General features: G+C 37.3%; 1 protein-coding gene across 1 annotated transcript; it reads right to left on the bottom strand.

Annotated features, from left to right (window-relative positions):
- Positions 1–4624: 4624 nt before the first annotated feature.
- Positions 4625–20377, bottom strand: LOC593995. The gene is made up of 10 exons (XM_030977146.1): positions 20209–20377; positions 17392–17436; positions 12204–12427; positions 11466–11613; positions 10538–10570; positions 9742–9911; positions 8525–8705; positions 6193–6463; positions 5406–5579; positions 4625–4769 (listed from the first exon to the last, which is right to left on the bottom strand). Exons 1-10 carry the CDS (start codon positions 20279–20281, stop codon positions 4625–4627), a joined length of 1464 nt encoding a protein of 487 aa, XP_030833006.1. The 5' UTR covers positions 20282–20377.
- Between the last annotated feature and the right edge of the window lie 5314 nt (positions 20378–25691).

Genomic DNA, 25691 nt, shown 5'->3' with positions numbered 1-25691 from the left:
ATTACTGTACTCAATTAATTGCCAACTTTTACGAGTAAAACTGCTATTGTTTATGGTTTTTATGCCTCCGCCCATTACAAACAAGTTCCTAAGCAGTTTTAATTGGCCAAATCTTTTGTCCACGTTATTATCTTTTCTTTTGTTGTGTGCATACAGAACCGGATCATTGACCCTTGTCAGACACAGGGATCGAACGCTACAGGGCGTCACAATGCACGTACTGGTCGTTTAACTCTAGTCAGTTTTATCATTGGATAGTGACTGAATGATCTTTTATATTCGGCGTAGGCTTTAAGTGGTTTACTTAATAGTCTTTCGTATTCTTTTGTAATGAAAAGTGTTCTTTTATTCATCTTTTAAGCAAATGACCCCTTTCATAGTTAAGAAATATAATTGTGGTTTATGTTCTAAATGTGTTAAGAGCAATGCAAAGGGTCTATTATGCACTTGTTGCGAACGGTGGATTCGTGTTATCAGTGCTCGTGTCCCAGTAGAGATGTTAATAATCTTTCTGAACATTTTTTGGATTGTCCGAGGTGCCTTGTGAAAGAATTGCCATTTTATGAGCATGATGCAAATGGTTTGTATGCAGATGCACCCTCTACAGTTTGTCAAACAGTTGCATGTAAATATGGTAATGAGGGATAATTCGATGCTTTATGCTAAAAGGGACTAAGATGTGTGCAATTGAATATTTTGAGTCTGTTAAACATTTTTGACGACTTGAAGTCTATTTGAATCCAGAATGATATACATGTTTGTGCTTTAAAAGAAACGAGGCTCGATGCTGAAAGTCATGATGCTGAAGTTTCGATATCTGGTTATTCGCTTAATATGCGGAAAGATCGTAATCGAAATGGTGAGGTTGTGGCCGTTTACATAAACAATAATATTGAATATGAACAATATACAGTTCTAGAAGATCATTCTCTGCTTGAATAAGAAGCAATCCTTATTATATAAATATAAAGAACTCTCAACCCAGAGGCGGCGCTCCCAGGGGGAGGGGGGGGGCAGGGGGCACAGTGCCCTCTCACTTTTTACAGTACCCCAAAAGTGTCCCTTTAACTGTGTAAGACGTGCCCCTTTTTACTTAGGAAAAGTGCCCCTTTTACTTTGACAAGTGCCCCTTTTATTTTGACACGTACCCGTTTTCCTTTGACAAGTTCCCATTTTCGTTTGCAATAAGTGTCCATTTTCCATTTTCATAAGTGCCCTTTTTAATCTCTAGTAAGTTCCCCTTTTTAGGTACTAGAAGCGCCCCTTTTCACTTTTGATAAGCGCACCCTTCACCTCTAAATATTGCCCTATTCAAATCTGAGAGGTTCCCCTTTTGCTTTGACGAGTTCCTCTTTTCCTTTGTAAAAAGTGCACCTTCCCCTTTTAATAACTACCTCTTTTCAACCTGGATAAGCGCACCTTATATTTTCACATGTGCCACCTTTCCTTTTCCTTTCCTTATGATAAGTGCCCCATTTAAAAAGAGCCCATCTCATAAATACCCCTTTATATCTATGAGAATAGTTCCTTTTTATTCTCATAAGTGCCCCTTTTCATCTTTTGTAAATGACCCTATTCAATTCTAATATATACTCGTTTTACTTTGACAAGTGCCTCTTCCCCTACTGATAAGTGCTCTTTTCATCTTTTATAAATGCTCCTATTAACATCTGATCGACGCCCCTTTTCTTTCAACAAATGCACATTTCCCTTTATCATAAGTGTCCCTTTTTCATTCTCATAAGTGCCTCTTTTTATGTATGGTCAGTGGCCCTTTTCAGATGCGATAAGTGCCCCTTTTCAGCTCCGATAATTACCCTTTTAACAATGATATGTGCCCCGTTTTCCTTTCTAATAAGGAACCTTTGCCTTTTTCATAAATGCCCCTTTCACTTCTTATAAATGCCCTTATAAAAATATGGTGGGTGCCTCTTTTCCGTCGACAAATGCCCATTCCTTTTCATCCCTGGTGCATGCCTCTTTTTTTAGATGTAAGAAGTGCCCCATTTTCACCTCTAATAATTAGCTTTTATATTTTGACACGTGCTCCTTTTCTTTGCTAATAAGTGTTATAACCCTTTCGATAAGTGCCCCTAATTTCAAGCAAATAAGAGCAATTTCCCCCAAAGCTCGCTCGCTTCGCTCGCTCGTAGTTATATATGTTATAATTATGTAACTTAAAAAAGGTCTTTTCAGTCTTCCGTTATGAGAATGTGCTTATAACCCCATCAAGATTGGATTTTTCCTCCTCAGAAGATTTAATTTTTTCGCACTGCGACAGGCTCATAAATCATAAACATTTTCCTTGCTAGCTTTGCTCGCTCGCAAATGAATTTTTGAGACCATCACACCCAATCGCAAAGTATGATGCTTAAGCAATATCGTATAAGATATATAAACAGAAACAAATATTGAAATCACCTCCGATAATGTAATCACAATATATAGGGGTATAGACCAATGTCTAAAATTTTTTATATTTTCACTTTGAGATATCCCTTTGAAGGTGCTTTTTTTTCTCCAGAAAGTGCCCTTTTTTGTTGGTGCCCCCCACTTTGAAAGTCGCTCCGCCGCCTCTGTCTCAACCCACCCTTTAAACAAAATTTGGTATAGACCACCGATTTCAAGGCTTGAATCATTAATTGCTTATGACATTTTTTGAATATTTATGAATAATTTTAATTCAAATTCAATTATAGTAGGGGATTTAAATACATAGCCCCTTAAGACGCGAAAAAACTACTATGATCAGCTAAATACTATTCAAGGGTTGTATAATACCACAAAGTGCACTAGAATTATTAGTGATACAGCTACACTTATATATCACATGTTGACGAATGATCAAGACAACATAAAGGTGTCTGGTGTTATTGATGTTTGTATGGGCGATCATTATATGAATTACCTAATATGGAAATCACCCCATTTACTCACTCATGCTCATAATCCTGCAAATTTCAGGAGGTCTAAGGGTGTTGATTGGGTTGCTTTTCGAAATGTAAAAAAAAAATAAAAAAAATTGGAGCAACATTGACAAAATTGTTGATATTGATGATTCCGCTAAGAATTGGGAAGCTATGATATTATCTATGATGAACGAGCATATGCCTTTGAGAACTAAACGGATGGGGAAGCAATGCTCTCCTTGGTTAAATGAGTAAACTTATAATTTAATTAAAGAAATACATTAAAGAGATACAGTTAAAAAGAGAGCTAATGTTATTAAGCAAAGTAATGAGCTATGGACTGAGTATAGACCTTTAAGAATTAGGGTTAGAAACGCTATCAAAAAAGCAAAAATGCAACACTATACGAATAAACTATTTTAATGTCCAAATCGGAATGATACGTGGAAAGTTCTGAACATATCTGTTTAATAAAGCATCTCGATTCAACGATCATATTTTTCTGATGTTGTAACAGAGTTGTTAAAAAAACATCAAGAAAGTAATTTTTGGGAAAATGAATTTAATTCAACTATTAGTGATGCACCTCGTCCCAACAAGTTGAAATTATCCGTCGTTTCTGAAGCTGATGTAATGAGAGAGATTATGTAAAAGTTAAGAAACAAGAAATCATGCGGAGATGAAAGTGGCATGTATCTTTGCCAAAGTTGACCACCTGCTACAATATGGACTTTTAGATTGAGTGGACGAGAACACGACGAACGCCGACTGATCATGCGTGTCAACGTACTCAACTGCCATGTTGACTACAATTAGAAAATTTTCAGATCGACGATATACATGCATGCAGGAAGAGACGAACACAGAAAGAGGACAAAATATACAGTTCCTCATTCTATCCTCAACAATAGACCACTTTCGTAATGTAACCAAATTTAATGCATAAGTCTTTGTAAAGTGCCTCAATACAAATTATTTTATTCACCTAATACGAATAATAGTATTTCAATAGACAGAATCCGAACTGTATACACTAGTTGTTGCCAGGTTGGACAAACGTTATGGCTTGACCTACCTAGCGACACTTAATATATACAGTTGCATTATGACTATTGAAATACTATTATTCTTATCAGGTGAATGAAATAATTTGTATTGAGGCACTATGGGAACTACTGCAGATAGTAGATGGGAACCTGGAGTACTTGATGAGACTGGTGTTGTAGCATTGACGGTAGTTGGCTGAGTGGCAGTGGTTCCCTCGCTTTAAGACATTAAGACAATGATATCATGTTTTTTTCTTCGGTATAAAGCCTTTATTATGGTCTCGTATTTCATAAACATCTTATTATCAGTAGTCTAAAGTATATTGACATGTAACATGTTAATGCATTATAATGTCGGATTATCTCGCTTTTCATGTGATAGAAATCTAATAGGGCCTACAAGTGACGAATCAAGCTTGTACTGTATATACACGTACACTCAAGTCAGGAGTATATGTGTTGGGGGGGGGGGGGGGGGCAGTGCACGGTGAACCCCTCCCCGATTCATTTCACTATTACATTGATTAGAGGTAAAGAAGATGAACCCGTACAGTGCTTTCCTATAGAGCAATCACTCTCGTTCTTTATCGCACTTAATGCTTGCAATTTTCAGTTCGTTATCAGATCCAATATACCAACAATGTTAGCATTGGATCGATGAGGAGACGATTAGAAGCCAAAGAAGGGATCGGCTTGGTGGAAGAGACATTCCTCAGGGGAGTTAGGAGGTGAGAAATCGCTGCCAGGTCCCTCAAATCCATTTGCTCCAGCTTTCATACAGACAACCAACGTAGATGGCACACCACCAGTACATCTGTAAACAAAAAAGATTTATAATAAATAATGGTAGCAGGTGTCATTGCCTATCCAGACTTATTTTAATAGCCGATTGTGATGGACGCCATTTATTTAGATATTAGCCCTTTTATGGATCGACCTCTGTATAGGCCTACAAAGAGCAATGCACTGGTCTTTGACAGTTCGGCAGTGTCTCACGGGCACCAATGTCTGGTTACCATGGCAACTATTTATTATTATAAAAACGTTATAGAACTATGAAGTATAGGTTACACATTATCAAGGATAGCTACGATAACGCTCCAGCCTGGCGACAAAAAAAAACACAACAAAAATAGGTCACTGCACCATTGGCGCTATCAGTATTAAATATTTAATGTAATTTAGATGTTCTTGGAAGAAAGTCTCAAAAAGATGAAGTGAACCCGATGATAAATGTTGGAGGGAAATGAATAATGTCATTTAAGTCCAAGAAAATCACTGGATCATTATGTCACAACAAACTGTTCTTATTTATGTCTCTGACTCTGCCAAGTGACATCTTAAACTGCAAAATTTGCAACATTTTCGATGGTAACTGTTTGTACAATGCAAAAATTGTATCCTAGACAATGAATGGGAAAATAGAGACAAATGAGAATATAAAACTTACCTGCAATAGTCGTCTCGCCCATCATTATCCTCATCCTTCATGTACCATGTATTGGAATAACCTGGATCAAACCATTCTACGGAGGGGTTGGGGGAAGTATAGGCTAGTAAATCATCTTCTTCAGATCCAGCGAGAAGACATGAAAGGAATGACTTTCCATCGGTGCGCACGACCCTATACAAGAAGATTAAGTAAAAATAACTTTCTGCACACGACCCTAAATGATGATTAACTTTAAAGGGACTTAGAAGCATTGTTGAAGTGAGAAAAAATGATGCTTAGGTAGTGAATTCAATGCTAGATGTAATATTAAAGATAATCTGAAAGTTTGAGTGAAAACAGACTATTATTAATGATACAAATTGGGAAAAACTGATCTGATCGATTCCTTAAATATCTCAACTATATCTTATAATTATAAATAAATACATTTTTTTTTTATCAACCTTCAACAATGTTACTGGTTCACCTAAGTGCACAAGATCCTTCATGGATTTGTATGAATGAAATTGTTGCCCACTTTTACACGTACCTGTGTATCAATGAAGAAGATATCTGACAGAGGACTTATGTTTAGATCTGTGCCATTTTATGTAATGCTGATATGGAAGCTTAGAAAATCATGTAGATCTTTTATCAAATTCAAATCAAGAGAAAATTATTAATCATTATGTTTGAATTCAATTAAATCTAGATTTACAAAGCCCCAGTCTATTTCAAAAGCCCTGCAATCGGCTAATATAATTGAAAGGGGCGAGAAAAATGATGATCAATGACGGTGACTTACCTGCAGAAATCGTTGGGGGTGCCCTGGCCCTGTACATCGACCCACCCACGGAACATCTGCACCATTCCCCGGTCTGTGATGGAGTAGGAGCGGCGAAGAAGCTCACCCGTTGTACCATTCGTTACATTCTGCTGTATGGGAACTACTGCAGATGGTGTAGATGGGACCATGGAGTTACGTGATGAGACTGGTGTTGTAGCATTGACGGTAGTTGGCTGAGTGGCAGCGGTTCCCTCGCTTGGCTGCCCGGTGGTCGTAGCAGATGAAACACCTAGAAGACAATTATAGGAAAACATGTTGTTCGTTTTCGATAAGTTCTTGAACTTCATTGACCGATGACGCCCTTCTGCCCAATGCACACAAGACAGGCAGGCGACATTGTGAGGACCTAGGTCAGCATCAACAACTGCTTAGAATTTTGACGCGCTATAAAAGGTTACAGCGGACATAAAGTGAAGGCAACATGAATAGCGTAAACAATACTTTGAACTACTGGGGTATGTACTAAAACATGCCCCCAGTTTGAATACTGCACACGAATGCTCATTTCAAATCGGTCATAATCTAGGCCTAAACAAGTTGGATAAGGAAACATGCGCATGCGCAAGTTATTTAAAGTATTGCTAAGAGTTTTAGTTCGTTTTGCAGTCACGATATATACGATGTCACAATAACATGCTGTCTAAAGATACGCGCTAGTCACTCATACAAAAGTTGTTCGTCGAGAAATGACGCTTATGGATGTGCAAAACCAGACCTACATCCGCGACTAAACTAGTCTTTGAACCGCAATACGAGTGTGATATGATGTAAAAACAGATGCAAATTAACAGTACACTAAAAAATATTACTGAAGCTAGGGGCGACGGAGTGACTTCCAAAGAGAAGGGGGGGGCACCAAGAAAAAAGGGCACTTTCAGCAGGGAAAAATGGGAGATTTCAAAGCGAAAATATACAATTTTTGTAGACATTGGTATATAAATATAAATTGTGATTACATGATCAGGGATGATTTCAATATTTTTGTTTCTTTTCATACACGATACAGGATATTGCTTGATAGGCATCATACTTTGCAGTTGGATGTGATATTCTGAAAACTCTTTTAAGAGCGAGGAAAAAATGCAAAATTGTTGAGGTCGCCGAGCGAAAAAAAAAATCTTATGAAGAGGAAAAAACCCAATCCTCATGGGGTTATAAGCACTGAAAAAAACCTTTCATAAGTTTCACAATTCTAACATCTATAAATGCAAGCGAGTGTAGCGAGCGAGCTTTGGGGTAAATTGTTCTTAGTCGCTTGAAATTATGGGCGCGTTAAAAGATGGGAGGAAAAAGGGGACTCTTATCGAAAGGGATACTTATTACAAAAAACAAAGTACAAAGGGTAATCACCAGAGGTGAAAAATATGGCACTTCTTACAACTACCAAAAGAGGCACTCGCCAGGGATGACAAATGGAAACTTAATATGAGAATTGGTAATTGTTATTTGTCGACGGAAAAGGAGCACCCATCAGATTTTGATAGGGGCATTTATGCAAAAAGGGGATAGGTCCCTTATTAGAAAGGAAAAGGGGCATGTATCATTGTTAAAAGGAAAATTATCGCACCTGAAAAGGGGCACTGACCAGATATGAAAATGGGCACTTGAGAAGGGGAAGGGACACTTATATGAAGAAAGGAGATCGTTTATTAGAAAGTACCTGCAAAGGCGCATTACTAAAGATTAAAAAGGGCGCATATGAGAATGAAAAATGGACACTTATTGCAAAGGAAAATTGGAAACTTGTCGAAGGAAAAGCACACTTCCTATGTAGAAAAGGGAACTTTGGGGGTACTTAAAAAGTGTGGGTGGGGGACACTGTGCACCCCCCCCCCTGCACCCCGGGAGGACCGTCTCTGTATTTATCTGTACGTGTGCGTGTTTGTGTGCGTGTGTGTCCGTGCTTTTGTATAATTGTGTGTGTGGGCGGGGGTATATGTATTGCTGTGTATGTGTAGTTAGTGCATGGTGAATATTATTCAACCTGACCTGAATAGACTTTTGGCATTCTATCCAATCGCATCATGCTTTGTTTAAGCAGTCACGTATACCACGACAATCCATGTTAATGTTAGAATAGGTGACTAGCTATAATTTCATGGCAATTGGCATTGTATCCGATCTATAAAAGAGACTTTACTCACCCGGTCGGATCACAATCATCATGTAGATCGCTTTAGAATATATCGTCTATTTGGAGCATGGAAAACGTCATCATAATTATACATTTATACACTGGCCCTTCTTGCTCTGAAAAGACGATATCATCGTATCGTATCTGATCGATTACCTGATTCACAGTCAGCGTATAGATGAGCTTTGAATCCTGTGGTGATATCAGGGATGTAGTACGTTCGGCTGCTGAACCGAATGAGAACATAGTCTGAGGTGAAGGTTATTGGTTCCGGTATGACGTCACCATATAAGACAGCACGAACAGTGTCTAATGAAGCAGATGAACTGATCTCAAGCTATGTGAATGAATGAAGAGAATGTGACAAAAAAGGTTAAATAAATGGATTCCATTTGCGACAATAATTATAAATACATTCCATGAACATAAGGAGGCGCAATTTGCCTTCACCCTAAACAGTTCTAAACTTAACTACAAGGTCAGATAACAGGTCTTTAAAGTTTAATGAAGCAATGACGGTTTAAGACACAATAAGGGATAATGCCCCTATTTACAAAAGAAGCAATTATAGGCGCTAAATAAATACCAATATGTGTGTATGTATGTATAGGTAACCAATGCCCATCCAGACATAAAATGAAACCCCATCCCCCAGTATCCTTTCCCTGTCTTCATCTCTCAGATCATGAAGTCAATATTAACAGAGCCAAAATGACTTCATGATAGATTTTATTTAAATTTAAATTCAAACCAAAAGAATTACACACTAAAACAACTAATTCAGCCCATGATCAAAGACTTGGTTTAGAAAGAGACTATAAGAGAATCTTTCAGTTGAATCAAAGTTACAAGGAAACTTACGTCAGGATTATAGGATTAATTTCTTAAAGCTAAAGACCAGTTATGGTCATGCAATTGCATAGTGAAAGAAACGTTGTGAAATCGATCAGACAAGGTTGATCATCTAGCATAGATGTACAGCAAAGTTCTGGAATCATAAAAATTATAAGAAATTTGGCCAAATCTTCATAAAGTTAGAAGCACTGTACACAGAAAGATGTATATGGGACTACACACACGTGCGTGACACGTGCATTTGTATCTCTCAACAGTATATAGATATACTAATTTACCAAATATATCAATTAGTAGGCGGTTTCCCGTCAAAACTTTTATTGTCATGTAATATTCAAAACATATTTTTTCACATGATTGGTAATAAGAGCTTTCATTTCATTTTTTGAAATTGGGGCGTTTCCAATACTGGTCTTTACCTTTAAGCCCGGTTCACCCTCCCCGTTCCTCCCGCCCAACAACAAGACTCACGCTACAACATTTCCCTAGATGGAAGAATGATTAGTAAAATCATTTACCATGGCATCTACCGATCTTGTTGTAAATTTGTCGAAATCGATGGTAAGTTGACAAGCAGGTTGAGGGAGTTTAATAAGCCAGATCCTACTCAAGGAAGGAGGATGGTTCTGAGGGGAATTAGGTGAAGCTATGGTGTAAGAAACCCCGCTTAATAGTGATACACCAGAACCTGGATAAAATAATAAGACATACGTTAGCTTTGAAAAATGACTTTTATATAGGTCTTTTGTAAAAAAGAATGAAACCTTTGGCATCATGCATGTGCCATCATATTATTTATTAATTTGTTTTTATCTAAACAGCATTGCTCTCTCGGATTTATAAATGTTTTTGTTTTCTTCAAAGAGGTCATGTACAAATTGGATATAACCGATTTACATTATTACTACTTTCATTGCGTATATCTGTTGAATGTTTCCTTAAAGCTCCTCTGCACTACGGTTTGGCAGGGAGGGATTATACTGCCCTGCGAGTTCACTTGCAGTTGGTTATCTCATCAAATCAGTTTGCAATTAACAAAAGTAAAAGGGCATCATGGGGGATCAATGAGTACCGCTTAGGCATTGTTGGCTGTTGAGAGGGTGCAAGTAGCTATAAGTAGTCATGTGGGGCTTTAATGTAAAAGTTGAGTGTCTTCAGCAAATTTTGTATCCAGATTCTTAATAAGGTTTGATTTATTACAAGTCGCTGGTTCACACAACAATTCTTACTGCATAAGAAACATATTAGATCGATTTCTAGATAGGACAGAACTGAATATCCAAGGAAATAAAACTTGATTATCTGTATATTTACCTCTCGTGTCGATGTATGACGGTGTGTTTATATCTGAGAGAGATTAGGAAAGGGTTAAAGGGTTCAGTTGGTATTTGATGGCAAGACAAAAGATCTATCGGTCAAACGTACTTCAAAGTAAAATTGAATTTAAACAACGACGCCAAAAATTACTTTTAAGCAACTACGTATAATTTGTATCCTTACCATTAACGCAGTTGAACCAATGACGAACCATGGCGTTCGAGATTATGTTTAACCAATAGCGGACTGGGTTATGTTTAAACCAATAGCGTATCAGATCAAGTTTAACCAATGGCGTTTCAGAATAAAGTATCCACTATCATTGCATATTACGTTTGGCCTATCATGAATCAGATCAAACCACTGACGTAATAGTATCACATTAGGTTCCCTAAATAGCAACTCAAATTATTCAAAGGTTTTACCAAGAATGCATCATTGATGTATTACTAGGTATTATTTAGTTTTACCATGTGCCTATCAGAGTATATCAACATATTTAGCGAATGATAAACCTGATCAAATTTTACTTATAGTCTATTAGTTAAACTTAAGAATACTATATCAAATTTAAGCAAGTAGTTAACAAATTGCGCGATCTATCAGAATAACTTTAACCAATGGCGTATTAATTAAATGCAATTCATTTTCAATTCAATTCATCTCCACTCATCATGCTCAAAGAAAGCAAAATAAAAGTACATGCACAAATAATAAATACACATATCATTGAAGACGAAAACCACAGAGCGTTAAAGTAGAGTTCAGAAACAAGTTAAGGATTTTAAAAACCTGTCCTATTTTGGGTGATTGAGAGAGAAGAGAGAGACAGATAAAGGTGAGGGAGTAGAAAAATAATGTAAGATGTAGAGGAAAGGGAAAAAACACTATGGTTTTAAATTCCCAAAGACAGTATAACATATACCTTGATCACACGTAGGCCTTATAATAGCACTGAATCCATGCGATGTAGGATTCTTGTGGTCATTTGATCTGAACCACATCCACACAACGTTTGAATCTATTTCAAACCACCTCGGGATATTCGCCTGAGTTCCAGTCAAGCTCCAAATCTATAATGGACCAATAACACGATAGCAATTACTGTACCTTAGGCAATATCAATAGAGAAAAACAAGAACAAATGTTGAAAAGTAAAGATGAGGAAACAAAATTGACAGAAGAACATTGTACTTAGTTTTTCGTTTAATTTTTTAGTTTAGTTTTTTCGGATAATTTCACAGAAAACAGTGACACAAACATTAAACTACAGTGCATCATCAATATGAGTATTGTGGTTATTTTTTAAATAACTTTTCTTCCCCTCCTGTACCTGACTACCTTTTTGTCAATAACTTGATGTTTTAACGAACTGTGTGGGGTCAAGTAAAAAAACAAAAAAACAAAACAAACAAAAAAACCAACCCCACACCATTACCCCCCTCCCCCCGAGATGCTTAATACTTCAGAGGGGTGTAAAGTACGCTTTCCAGTGATACTGTGCAATGGTACGGCACTGTACCCCAAAAATGATATAACTACACTGTCATTGTGTGATTGCAGTCATGTTTCTTTTTTAGTTGAACATTATTTGTATCCCTACTGATTGTTATACATTCTTCACTATCTACCTGGAAATTTAAAAAAAAAAAAAAATCTTTACATGATTTGTAGATGTATCGTTTCCTGATCCGATCTCTAGAATCTCTCCGGGCACCTTCGCATTGAGGGCAATAAACTCAATCCGGACAGTACAGTTCTGCGGCGTTTTGACGATCCAGGTATAGAAACCTTCAACGTCACCAAAATATGCCGACCTATATGCGAATATGTATTGAGGTGTCTTGACGATCAACGACTTGCCACGTCCCAGTTCTACCACGCGTTCTGTAACAACAAACAAATTACGTCTTCCTTAATTGGACCCCCTAAGGACCGATATCAACTTTCCATTCACCAAAAAGCGGGTTGTCGCTATTGGACCAGTCCTGCCGACAGGGGGCTCATATGCAGCATATGTCAACATTCAAATCTTATTTTTTTTATAGGCAATTTTCATGCTAGATCATTCCGTTAAAGCCTCTTTAATGTGTTGGGAGCCCCAAATTCCTGAAAATTTGAAAGCAAAATTTCACTTCAATTGTATCATAATGTGAAAGAGAATGTTGTTAAAGATACACTTCTGCAAAGATTCCACCCCCCCCCCCCTACAAAAAAAATAAAAAATAAAATAAAAATGTGATTGAAAACAAAAGTTGATATCAAAAGGAAAACATAATTTTGGTTTTCTGTTGTACACAGAAAAAATGAAATGTTTTATTCTTTCATCAATATTCGACTTCAAACACATTTATTTTTAAACTCCAAGCAGAACTGTGTTTAAAATGACATCCTTTATCACATTATGATAGAATTTAATGGTAATGCAAAGTTTTGGGAAATTTTGAAAATTGAATGGATAGTAATTCTTTACATTTTTGATATATTTGGATGCCCCTGTGGATGTATTATAAGCGCTAAATTAAAAAAAAAAAATAAATTAGCCCCTAAAACACTTCTGTTTTCGAGAAATCAAATAATCAAAAGTTTACCGGTGCCCCCGGTAAATTTCGAATATTTTAAATAGCGCCAAAGGCCATTCGATGGTAGCTGCGACCATGAAAATCTCAGAATATACAGTTCTGATATATAATTTCTAAACGGAAATAACAAATAGGCAAGAAACAATGTTTTAAAGCTAAAGTAATGTCTAGAGAGGGAGCTATACAACATAAAGAGTTTATTATTTAAAATTTCATCACTTTAGACTCGATTTCAACCGCGGCAACGATCATTGAATATTGTGGCGGAATAGGGGGGGGGGGGTTAATAGATAATACAATAGAGGAAGGAAGAAGGAATATGGGAGGAAGAAAGGGGGGGGGGGGGGGGGGGTAAAGAGGAAGAGGGGTGGTGGTGTTGTAATTCCCCAGTGAGAGAGAAAAGTCAGTGAGAGAGAAAAATGAAGTCAACATTCACAACACACTAAGCTGCCACCATCTAGTCTTTATTAAGAGCGCTAGATTCTCTTCTCTTTACAACTTGATGTTGTAAAGAGATAAATACCTGACCTGTTGGATCACACAATAAACGATAATTAAATGACTTAATTATTCACAAATCACAGCCTTCTCATTGGCTCATTTCGCACCTCTTTAATTCAACACAACGCACTAATGGTCAACCTTAGACCTGAACCCTGGGCTCTCGTAAACATTCGCGCTAGATTCAACTCGTGCCACGAGCAGCCTGGCTCATCTCTACACTGTTCCACACTTCAAGTTACTTGTATTTCTTCATTTAGGTGAGTTAAAGCATCATCATGAGATCTGAATAATTCTGTCAGTACTCTGTAAGCATGATTTAATCCTAATATTCGTATCAGACTTGTACAACTCAGATTCTCTAACGATCTGCACAACACACTGCAAACATGTGACAGGGCACACTGGGTGTCCTGTACACGCAGTTAAAACACACACATTATTCGCACTCGTATCTTGGGGCACTTTCTCTCAAATCCCCTATCACATTCCTCCCGTAGGGTAGCGAGCAATCTAAAGGCACAATGACGTGGATAAGTATCTGAATAAAATCAGACGATGATTTCGTTCTCGAAGTTCTCAATTGCGCTATCTAAAGTAGATGTAAAAAATACCAATCACCATCCACACTTAACTACTGTAACTAATGTGTAACAGACATGTATTACTGTAAGAACGAATCTGTCACCCTAAATTGCTCAAGTGAACAAATAACAAGTTACAATTTATTAATAGATTTCAACTAACAGTGAGGCTTTCGTGCCTAATTCATGTCGACGTTATTCAATTCAAGTATGTATGCAATGCAATTACTAAGTATAAGAGTTTAAATGTACATTATATACAGATATGTTGTCACTTTTGTCCGACAACAAATAATTTACCTAAATAATTACTAGCTTAAAGTATGGATAGTGTATGCGTGTTATGTTAACAGTTATAGGGACAGGTTTAAGATGTAACAATAATAGATCACTAGCAACTGAATTCTACTCCAAAGTGTACATTATCTTTCCTACTAAAACATGAGAAGTAATTCTATTCTGGGCTAAACACAACATAGCCACTTCATCTTACGGTCAATCTAGGCTGACCAGCAGCCATCCAATAATCACTCCATTCCAAGTTAAAGTACAAATACTTAACTGCCTTCCTTCTTATTGCCTATAGCATAATCAACTTATAGTATTAGTAATCACCGCTCAACGGGAGTTCTACTCACTGGTCTATCCACCCCTAATCTCGACATGGCAGCTCACTCTGTCGGCATAACCATGCGATCTTTAATCCTAGGGTCTTTACAACAGGTTATAGCCTCGAATGTCCAATTCCTATACCTATTGCTAACTTCCAGAATTAACTAATCAGTTTTAAACGTACTTCAATCTTAAGACATCCGGTTTGTCTAGGGATTCGTTCCTTGCTCTCTGTAATTCAGTGCTTAATAATGGATCATTATCAATGTGTTACTAAGATAAAATATACATGTAAGTTACAGCTCCATAAATACATAAGTTACTTATATTAATTTGTACATCATTAATTGTTGAATTGTGAATCTATTTACAAGTGACTAAATCTTATGCAAGTAATAGCGTCAGATCGTATTTACTTTATTCATAAATATGACGAATATATTTAAGGTACAACTATATAGAATACAAATATTAAATATTCAAATGTTCAATATATAAAAGTTACAACTGCTATACATGTAGATAGATATATTCTTAAACTACTAGGTACAGGTGACAGACTACGTTACTGAGGCTCTCAGCCTCCTCCTCCAGAAATCCATATTACTGGTAATGTATTAGGTCAAACAGCAGATATGGTATATAGTCTAGAGTAAAAATCGATAATAAAAGAGAAAATGTTCCAATGACCAATTAAATAATCAGTCCTCCATTGAATAATTAGCAGTAGCACTAATATTCAATATCTCACAAATAGATACAAGTTTGTACATGTATAAACATTCTTAGAACTACTTGTCACAGAAACCAGATTGGAAGTGGTTAGACCTTTAGGTATACCCGCAAAGGATCAGTTAGTCAAACTATCCAGCGACCTGAAGTACACCTAATTTCAGCGTAGCTAATGATTTATTAGCTACAAAGAGTAAAATCTCTCAACCAAAAGTAATAAATAAAGGGAATATGTTCACCACTTCCAATACTCATTTCTTAACAGTGACTGCGATATCTGAACTGACATCTCTGTAATGCAATATAATTGTAAAGACATTTTATCAAGTGTTGCATTATTCAATAAAAAATTACTGGCACGGTAATATAAAATCCAAGAATTCATGTCCATTTTGTGTATTCTGTTTCAGTTCCAAGCATACATATTGATAACTATTATCTGATAAATGAATATAAATATAACAAGCATCCATATACACAGCAGTCATACTAATCATATGCACTATACCAATTTTGCTAGTTTTGGGCCATCCCATTTTGGCTAGTTTTGGGCCATCCCATTTTGGCTAGATTTTGGCCAATCTGCTTCTGGCCTGTATTCGGCCTTAAAAACCATAAAAGTACACATTTAACTCTAAAATAAACATTCAAACATCAATTCTGGTACAAAGTCCAATAGATTGATCAACATTTGTTGTTGGTGCAATGCAAATCAGCTAATCTGCATATGAATGGCAATGGGCGGAAACGGAAGGAATAATTACCGTAAATATCGGTTCAACAAGGTTCACAGACAGATCAGGTTCACAGCTCATCTAATGCCAAAGTGTACAGCCACATCAATCAAACTCGGCTGTCACGTATATCAGCGCACTATCATGCGCGTATGCTTTAACCACGCGAATATTACATGTACGCACATGAATATTCATAAATCTTGGCAATAACTATTTCAAAGTAAGTGCGATTACATCAAATAATTTGTAACCTTTTAGAGAAATATATTGATAAAAATAAAGTAAGAGCCTTATTCAGAGAGTACAGACATTCAGAATAATGGTAAGTCAGCCTGACAGTATAACTCAGCAATTTAACAAGTGAAATAGACAAAAATATATGAAACGATCGAAAAATCAGTCACACATATATATTTTGGTGTTTCAAGTCAGTTTTATAAAAATGAACAAGTTAGATTTTACGCCGAGCGTCACATTACCTCCCTTCTTCTAAAATCGCTGTCCCCAGCCACTAACAAAAAAAAAAAAAAAAAAAAAAAAAAAAAAAAATACAACCACTCATTTCTTATCATACATGTACCATACTTTGACATGGTAGTGTATATACAGTACATACAGGTCTATGTGTATTTTTTTTCTTCTGTTAAATACAGCATAAATGTAGGCCTAAACAGTAGCAGTAGTAGCAGTAGTAGTAGTAAAAGTAATAGTAGTAGTAGTAGAAGTATAGTATAAGTAGTTATAGTATTAGTACCAGTAGTAGTGGTAGTTTTTGTAGTAGTAGTAATAATAAAATGAATTGTAGTCGTAGTTGTCGTAGTACTAATAATAGCAGTAAAGTAGTAGCAGCAGCAATAGTGGTAGTATTTGTATTAGTATTAGTAGTAGTAGTAGTAGTAGTAGAAGTAGTAGTTGTAGTAGTAGGAGGAGTAGGATGATGAGGAGCACAAGGAGTAGTAGTAGTTGTAGTAGTAGAAGTAGTAGTAGTAGTAGTAGTAAGGCTTGTTCTGAGGAACATATAATACTCTTTACCTGCTCGACCTCTAAAGTTTGAAAAGCTTTGAATAAACCGAAGCAGTATCAAATGAAATGAAAGATCTTACCTGTTTGACTTCCGGCAATCGCAGCCTTGGTTCCAGACGTTAGTCCTAATTGAAATAGAACAACATATTATTTTCCTTTATCAAAATGACTAATGAGATGGCTCATTTGCGCAATGGCTCAGTGATAGAACAGTGGTTAGGATTTAAAATCGTCTGCCCTCCGGTTGCTTAATTACAAACATAGACAATCATGCTTTCTTAGCAGTCAGGTAAAACAAACCAATTTAATCATTCTCTCTGCTGGTACGGGAAGCGATTCCTGACATACTGCTAAAGTGCTGAATGTATATATATATATATATATATATATATATACACTCCTTTGCATTGAGAGAGTCGGCCTCGTAAGATTTAATAATGCTTACAGAAAATAAAAATAAACATTTCACATTTCGAAATAGATATTTCCGATCTGTTTCTCCCTAAAGAATAGAGATAAATGTATCATTAAAAGAGGATCTAGTTCTAGTTTCAGTTTAGTTTAGTTTTTCACATTTCTCACGGGTATATTTAACATTTTGCAGTGATTCTACAAAGTAAATGGTCAAAGTAAACGTGGATTTTATTAACAGAGACACAAACAAGACAATGAGTTCTTCATATCAATTTGTTTGAAGGCATTAACTTGAAAAACTAAACTAAAAAGAAGAGTGGGGTATGGAGGGGCCTATAGTGTTCCCCTTGTTTACAAAAGGAGATGTAAATTCAAGGACTAATACACCAGTTTACGGTTGTATCAGTGCGCATGCGCAGACGGTTGACCTCGAGTCAATGGCTTTGAAACAAAGCCAATGACCCGAGGTCAGTGGTATTTATGCGTAAATTAAGATTGCGCCCATGCAAATGATGATGTGCGCGCAAAACACAGCGCGTAGGCAGTGATGTCATCCTAATTTGCATGGGCGCAATCTTAACTTACGCATAAATACATGACCTCTAGGTCATTGGCTTTGTTTAAAATGGCGCACACAACCGTAAACTGGTGTATTTCCGTCCAATATCTATACTGCCAGCTATCAGTAAACTGATAAAAAGAATTGTTCACAAGCAGCCTTGTGACTTTTTAATTCTTGATGATGTATTAAGTACAGTTTGAGTTCAGACCCGGTCACTCGACAGCCTCAACACTTAGTACATTAACTGATGAGTCATGGCTGCATGCCATCGACGCTCGATTAATAGTCGGTGCTCTCTTTACAGACCTAAAGCGAGCGTTTGATACAGTAGACACGTCAATAATGTTATGTAAACTACAGGATATAGATTTGTCCAATAATGCATCGTCTTGGTTCAAATCATACCTATCAAATAGGAAACAACATATTGTATAGGCAATCACGTTCGAATTCACTTTCTATTAAACCAAGGTGTGCCTCAAGGGTCAATATTAGGGCCCCTGTTATTGTTACCGATCCAGAACAATTGGGTTACTGGACCGCAGGGGCGGCGATCCGGGGGGTGGGGGACACGTCCCCCCTCAATTTTTTTTAGGGGGGGGGGATCGTCCCACCTCAAAATTTGAAAAAGTGCCAAAAAGAATGTATAGCAAATACTGATTCAAGACTGCAACACACTTTTAGGCTCTGGGCCCAAGAGTGCAGCATTTAGACAAATGATAACGCAAAAATCTTCTAAATACCGAGAAAATTGAAGTGTGAAAAAAGTATATTGCTTGTTGTTTAATATACTATAGTTTTGCTAAGAAATGTGTTTTTTTAATACAACAAAACTTGTGAGGGGGTAGTCACTTCCGTCACCTTCACCCCTCTCATTCACTATGCTCCCTCACCTAAGGCGGCCCCTGGATGCTCGTCTAATCGTAATTTAATTCATAAAACCCCTAAGCTTCTTCTTCCTGCCAGTGTCACATATAAGGTATGAAAATATGCTCTTCTGACCGTAATTAAATGCCTAAAACCGCTGACCTTCATGAGGCTCCGCCCCTTGACACCGCCGGGGCTTTGCCCCTGGACCCCACGCCAATTTACGCTCCAATTTGCTTTGCTTTGCTCTTCCTGATCGTTAATACTTAACCCCCCCCCCCCACTTTGAAAAACGTTCCCAGGGCCTGCGTAACATTAAAGAGTGATGGTGATGCGGATTTTTTCTGCCCCCCCAGCAATGTTTTTGCTCATTACGCCACTGCTCCCTCGTCCCTCGCATTTCTCCCCCCCCCCCCCCGGTCATGAAAATAATTCGCCGCCCCTGCTGGACCAGATCTATTGTTCTGGCTTGTTGGGTTTTGGGTGTGGTCGGTGGGTGCTAATGTGTGCTTTCACGCGCATTTTGTATTTTTTGAAGTTGTACAAAAAAGAATGAAATTACAAAATTGTTGTGTTAGTTTGTTCAACTTATTACACATTTAACAATTTATAAGAAATCATTGAAAGGGACAGCAAAAATTTGCTGAGATACCATTTTCTGATGTAGGAATTCTAAATCGTGATATTTCATGCGCTTTTTAAAATCTCATCACCTGGTCAACAGTTGCGAAGTAGCGCATAACTTTCCGGTGGCTTGGAGCATGGGGTCGAAGGAAAGCGATCACTTTCATTGAGCAAGTTGCTCCCCTGTTTAGGCAAATTCTACAAGAGATTTAGGCCTACCTGTGCGGGCACCTTTCTTGTTGTATATAATTATAGCGTACTTTCCAATTTGTCTAATGACTGGAGTAGTCTAAAATGCTTGATATCTTCACTGGCTTGTACACACCCCCTCTCTCCCCCCCCCCTCTCTCTCTCTCTCTCTTGTTCAATCTCTCTCCCTCCCTCTCCTTCTCCCTGGCACTCTTTCTCATAGTTGATATAGAAGTCTTACCTGCCACCATGATGATTATTGCCCATAGCATGATGATAGAGATCCCCCGCACCAGACGGTTCAGTCTGTCCATGGTCAATGAGTTCCTCAATCACAATAACATACAAACCTCGTCCAGATAAGACTCCTAAACTATTAGCCTCAGCTTCGAGCTCCGTTACTTATCGCTCTCATGAATGTGCTATTATGCAAGCTTATATTATAACCATTACAAATTTCGCCAACATTATTGTGAGGGCAGATAAAGAGATTCTCTCTTGGCACTGAAATTAATTATTATAATCCAGTAATCCGAAAGTTATGTTTAGTTAAACTAGATTTGTTAACCTTCTTAGTGATGGTGGCGAGTTAGGGGGAGGGGGGGGGGGTGTATACGTCATAATGTATTATTCCTTGTCGAGTCATGATTGGTCAATTCTTCGTAAAAGACAAAATACATTGTATATGTGCACTGTGAGGGAGAGTGGCCCAGTTTCCGGAGATCGGGGCTGACGTATTCTCTTTCCCATATACGTTGCATAAAAAAAAAAAAACATTTAAAAAAAAGATTGGAAGTCAGCCAGGTTTAACTAAATACAATGAGGAAGGCTATTATTTTCAACGTTTGCCCATTTTTGTTACCGTTTTATTTTTGTCACATCTTTAAATATCAAAACAACGGGGTTCATAATTATGAACGGTATAAGCGTTATGAACTCAACGAAGAAAACAAAAATTGAAAAACAAGACGAATCAATTAGTAAAGATTTAATGATAGAAACCTCGAAATAAATGTCTCTTATGTAACCTCAATTCCGGGAGACATAACACCCGGAGGATTCAGTTCAGTGTGTGAACGGATAGCCGGCTCATGAGCACCTTGACACTCTGCTCTAATTACATTTTGCAATAACCGATTGGATTCCACCATGTCCAGGGGTATTTTGAATACTGGTCAATATGCAGTGTAATGTGAAGAATATAATAAAAGACTATAAAGGTCTAACATGACAAAATAACTGACCATCTAAAACTTCCTAAACTACACAGTGATGCTAATAGAATAACAGATTACCTCAATGGACAAACTATTATAGTTATGAATAAACTCGAAGACAATTCCCTCTTCCTGATAGTCATCAGATGAACAGAACAGGGGGGGGGGGGCTACAACTAACGATATCCACACTCGTTTCGTGGCAGAGTCAGCGGGGCGTCTTTCAAAGTGGGGACACACCGGTACTAACAAGCATTTATTGCTTTCTTAGCTGTCAGGTGAAATAACCACCACTATCATAAAACAGGGCACTTTCTGGGGGAAAAAGGGCGAACCTAGAACGGGTCAACGCAAAGCGTAACATTACAATGTTTAGACATTGTATATACCCCTACAATGTAATGAATACATTATCAGGGGATGATTATCGTTTCAGCACCAACCCTTGCTGATGCGTTCACTGGACCGACTGGCTCCAGGAGACTGACATTGTCTTACTTGTATCTCTCCCTATGAATTTCTGTGATTTTACTCTTCTTTTTATCCGCTTAGTTTATGTATTTCCCTGTTTCACCCTTCTGTTATTTCTTTATTTCTTGTATTTGCTTGTTTGGTCCTCTTCTCAGATTCGTGATGTTCACCATTTAAAAAGAAATATCACTTTACTCCTAGTTCTTCTTATGTATGACTTTATTTCAGTTCTTATGGTTTGTTTGTCTCGTAGACCTTATAAATATGCTAGTATCAAAGGCTGTTGGTTCACTGAGATACCCCACCACCGATACATCACACAATGAATTATGGCTATATATATACGTTTCACGCATATCGATTTGTTATATTTTTTTATCAAGCCTTTGTCATGAGGAGGCGCTACATATACTGAACTGAAAGACAAGGAATGGAATTGGTTTACTAAAATATTAAAATTGTGTGCATACCTTTTATACAAAGGTTGTTCTTGACAACCTGGAAACTTGCCCAAGACTTGCTTGACATAACAACAAGTAACGTATGCAAACTGAATTCTAAGTATGATATTTTATTCATTAATAACAGGTCAATGGAGTAACTCGTCAATATAGGTACCCAAGAAATGAATCTCCATAAATTTGAAATGTTAGAAAACCGGTATATTGATTTGGAGACTTTGCTAACTAGGTTTAAGATGGGCAATTTATGTTGAATGCTTTGTTTGGCAAGCACAAATAGAAGAATAAACGTCATGATGTGACAGACTAAAACCAAGTTGGCCATAGATCCTCACGGGACAATGAAATGTTCTTTTATTTGGCAAAGATGAGGCTCGTATGATTCAAAACAGGGAAACTTCCATTTGATATTCCTGTTCCAAAATATTGTTGTTAAACACTGTTCTATATGATAAAAATAGTATTACAATTAACGTGTAAAACCTTTCAAAGGATTATATTCACTCCCTTCTACTCTACCTCACTCTTTCTCTCCCTCCCCATCTCTCTCTCTCTCTCTCCCTCTCTCTCTCTTTCGCTCTCCCCCTCTCTCTCTCTCTTTCCTGTCTCTCTCTCTCTATCGATCTGGCTCCTGATCATTTCTCAAAGTTCTTTCTTTCTCAAATTTCGCACTAGATGGAACTGTTAGAGCCATTATATAGGCCTACCTGAAAACTGTCGTGTATCTGTTCATATATTTTATTTTGCGTTCAATAAGTCCTTTCTTTTTATACCTATAATGACTTGCAAAACATTAAGACAATGATATCATTTTGTTTTCTTCAGTATAAAGCCTTTATTATGGTCTCGTATTATTTTTTATAAACATCTTATTATCAGTAGTCTAAAGTATATTGAGAGAAAAGTGACGCCCCTCACAAAGCGAATGTCTTCATGTGAGGCTGACATAAAGCACCTCCAAGACGTCAACAATAAGCTGGAGAGACACTCTCGGAAGTGCAATCTGATCCTCTGTAATTATGGCCCAGAGAAAAAAGACGAAATCCCCTCAGGAATAGTGAATAGTGTTTTGAAGGACCACCTCGACATCGACACGAAAGTGGAGATAGCCCACAGACTTGGAAAGAAGAAGGATGGTTCAACAAGACCCATCATCTTCAAGGTCGGCTCTGTGGAAGACAGGGATAGGATCATTCGAGCCAAACGCAAGCTGCAAGCAGCAAAGGTACCTTTCTACATTAAGCAGGATGAGACACTTGCAGACCGTAAGGTAAAACAGCAACTGAAAAACGTCGCATCTGAAGCATACAACTCAGGCAAGAAAACTCTGTTCAGAAATGGCAAACTCTTCATCGATGGAGTGGAGTTCAAACCCCCTAATGATCCCATCGCGGACGCATCAGCTAGTAGTAGTAAGGAGAATTTGTAGGATAACGATGGCTATTCCCAGCTTGGTGTCGCCTGTTGGAATGTTGGTGGTTGGTCGGATACATGTTCAATAAGGAAAAGCATCCTTGTGAAATGTGATTTTGATATTATTTGCCTAGTGGAAACTCACCTTACTAAAAGTCAATCAATTTCAGTTCCCAATTATGTGTGGTTGGGTCATGACCGACTACATCTGCATAAAAATGCTAGGAAAGGATCCGGTGGGGTTGGATTTCTGGTCCACCGTCGCATTCTTCGCTCATTTTCACTAAAGTGTGTGGAAAAATCATATGATGGAATTATGTGGCTTCAACTGAGAGATAAGCGGCAAAACGATTCATTTTATATTTGCATATGTTACCTACCCCCAGAGAACTCGAGCAGAGGTGGACATGCAGAAGAGTTTTTTGATAAGTTGTTTTCAGGATTGTACAAGTATAAAGATCTGGGTAAAATCCAGATATGTGGTGACTTTAATGCCAGAACCGGAGGTTTACAAGACTTTATTGAAGGCATAGACCCAATGAGACAGAGAAAGACTATAGACTTTGAAGTAAATTCTCAAGGTAGACTGTTTGCAGATTTTTGTGTAACCTCAAATTTTTGCTGTCTGAATGGTCGATATACAAATGATAATTTTACCTGTGTGTCCTACAAAGGAAAATCAGTTGTGGACTATTGCATTGTACCTTACCATGACATAAATTTGTATTTCAATTTTGATGTTTTGTTAGTTGCTGATCTACTAGACAAACACTCAATCCCAGTGGTGGGTTCAGTGCCAGATCACTCAATACTATGTTGGCATTTTTACAGAAAAACAGTGTGTAAAAATAGTGATAACCAGATGCACTCTAAACCCAGTTTTCAAAATTTATCCAAGCGATACCAACTGAATGATATTAATGATTCCTTTATGTCCGATGAAGAAAGTAAAAATGCAGTAAGTGAGCTTATAAGTAAACTTAACTGTGGTCTATCATCGCAGGAACATTTGGACGATGTGTATTATGGCTTTGAAAAAGTAATCCAAAAATGTGTTCATAAATGTTGTAGGGAAAGGAAAACTAGTAGACCCCAAAAAGGTCTTCCCCATTCACCTAAGGTCTGGTGGAATGATAATCTGCAATCGTTATGGAATTGTGTTAAATGTAAACAAAAGGAATGGTTGAAGTGCAAGAATACTGAGGGTAAAAAAGTGATGTTTATTGATTACAAAAATGCACATAAGATTTTTGATAAAGCGGTCAGAAAAGCTAAGAGAGCTTACCAGTATAAAAAAATCAATGCTCTTGATGCAATGGTAAATAAAGACTCTTGTTCATTTTGGAAAGAGATTGGTCGAATAGGGTCAGATGAAGAAAAGAAGTACCAAAATATACCAATGGAAATAATAAATGATGATGGAGAAATAAGTGAAGACTATGATAATGTTATGAGTAAATGGGAAAATGATTTCCATTCTCTGTTTAAAGATAATGGCAGTGGTTTCGATGATGGGTTCTTATCACATGTTAACACACAGTTGAAAATCCTAGAGTGTAATGTTCAAGAATCTGATACTAGAGGAAATGATTTAAACCTTTCTATTGAATTAACAGAGGTGACTGCAGCTGTAAAGAGGGCAAAATTAAACAAAGCTGCCGAAATAGATGGTATCGTTTCGGAGATGGTAAAAAACAATGCTTCAATACAATTCCTTCATGCCCTCCTCTCCTTTTGTTTTGAACGTGGTATTTCCCCTACAGCTTGGCAAAAAGGCATAATCCATCCAATTTTAAAACCTGGAATGGATGAACGTGAACCATTAAGCTATAGAGGTATAACTCTGATATCGGTGATATGTAAGATTTATTGTGATATCATAAGAGAAAGACTAACTCATTTCCTTGAAAAAGAATGTATTATTAAGGAAGAACAGAATGGATTCCGTAAGAAAAGGAGTTGTCTCGACCACCTGTACAGTCTTTACTCTATGATTGAAAACAGAAAGCTTTGTAAAAAAGACACTTTTGTTTGTTTTATAGATGCAAAAAAAGCTTTTGATCGAGTTAATAGATCTTTGCTATGGTACAAGTTGAGATTAATTGGTGTTCATGGTAAGCTTTACAATTGTATACAGGCTCTTTACCGGGACACTACGTGTA

Source organism: Strongylocentrotus purpuratus, unplaced genomic scaffold, assembly GCF_000002235.5.
Source record: "Strongylocentrotus purpuratus isolate Spur 01 unplaced genomic scaffold, Spur_5.0 spur5_scaffold_1, whole genome shotgun sequence".
Taxonomy (NCBI): Eukaryota; Metazoa; Echinodermata; class Echinoidea; order Camarodonta; family Strongylocentrotidae; genus Strongylocentrotus; species Strongylocentrotus purpuratus.
The sequence above is the reverse complement of the archived record's forward strand: the minus strand, read 5'-3'. Positions and strand labels throughout refer to the sequence as shown.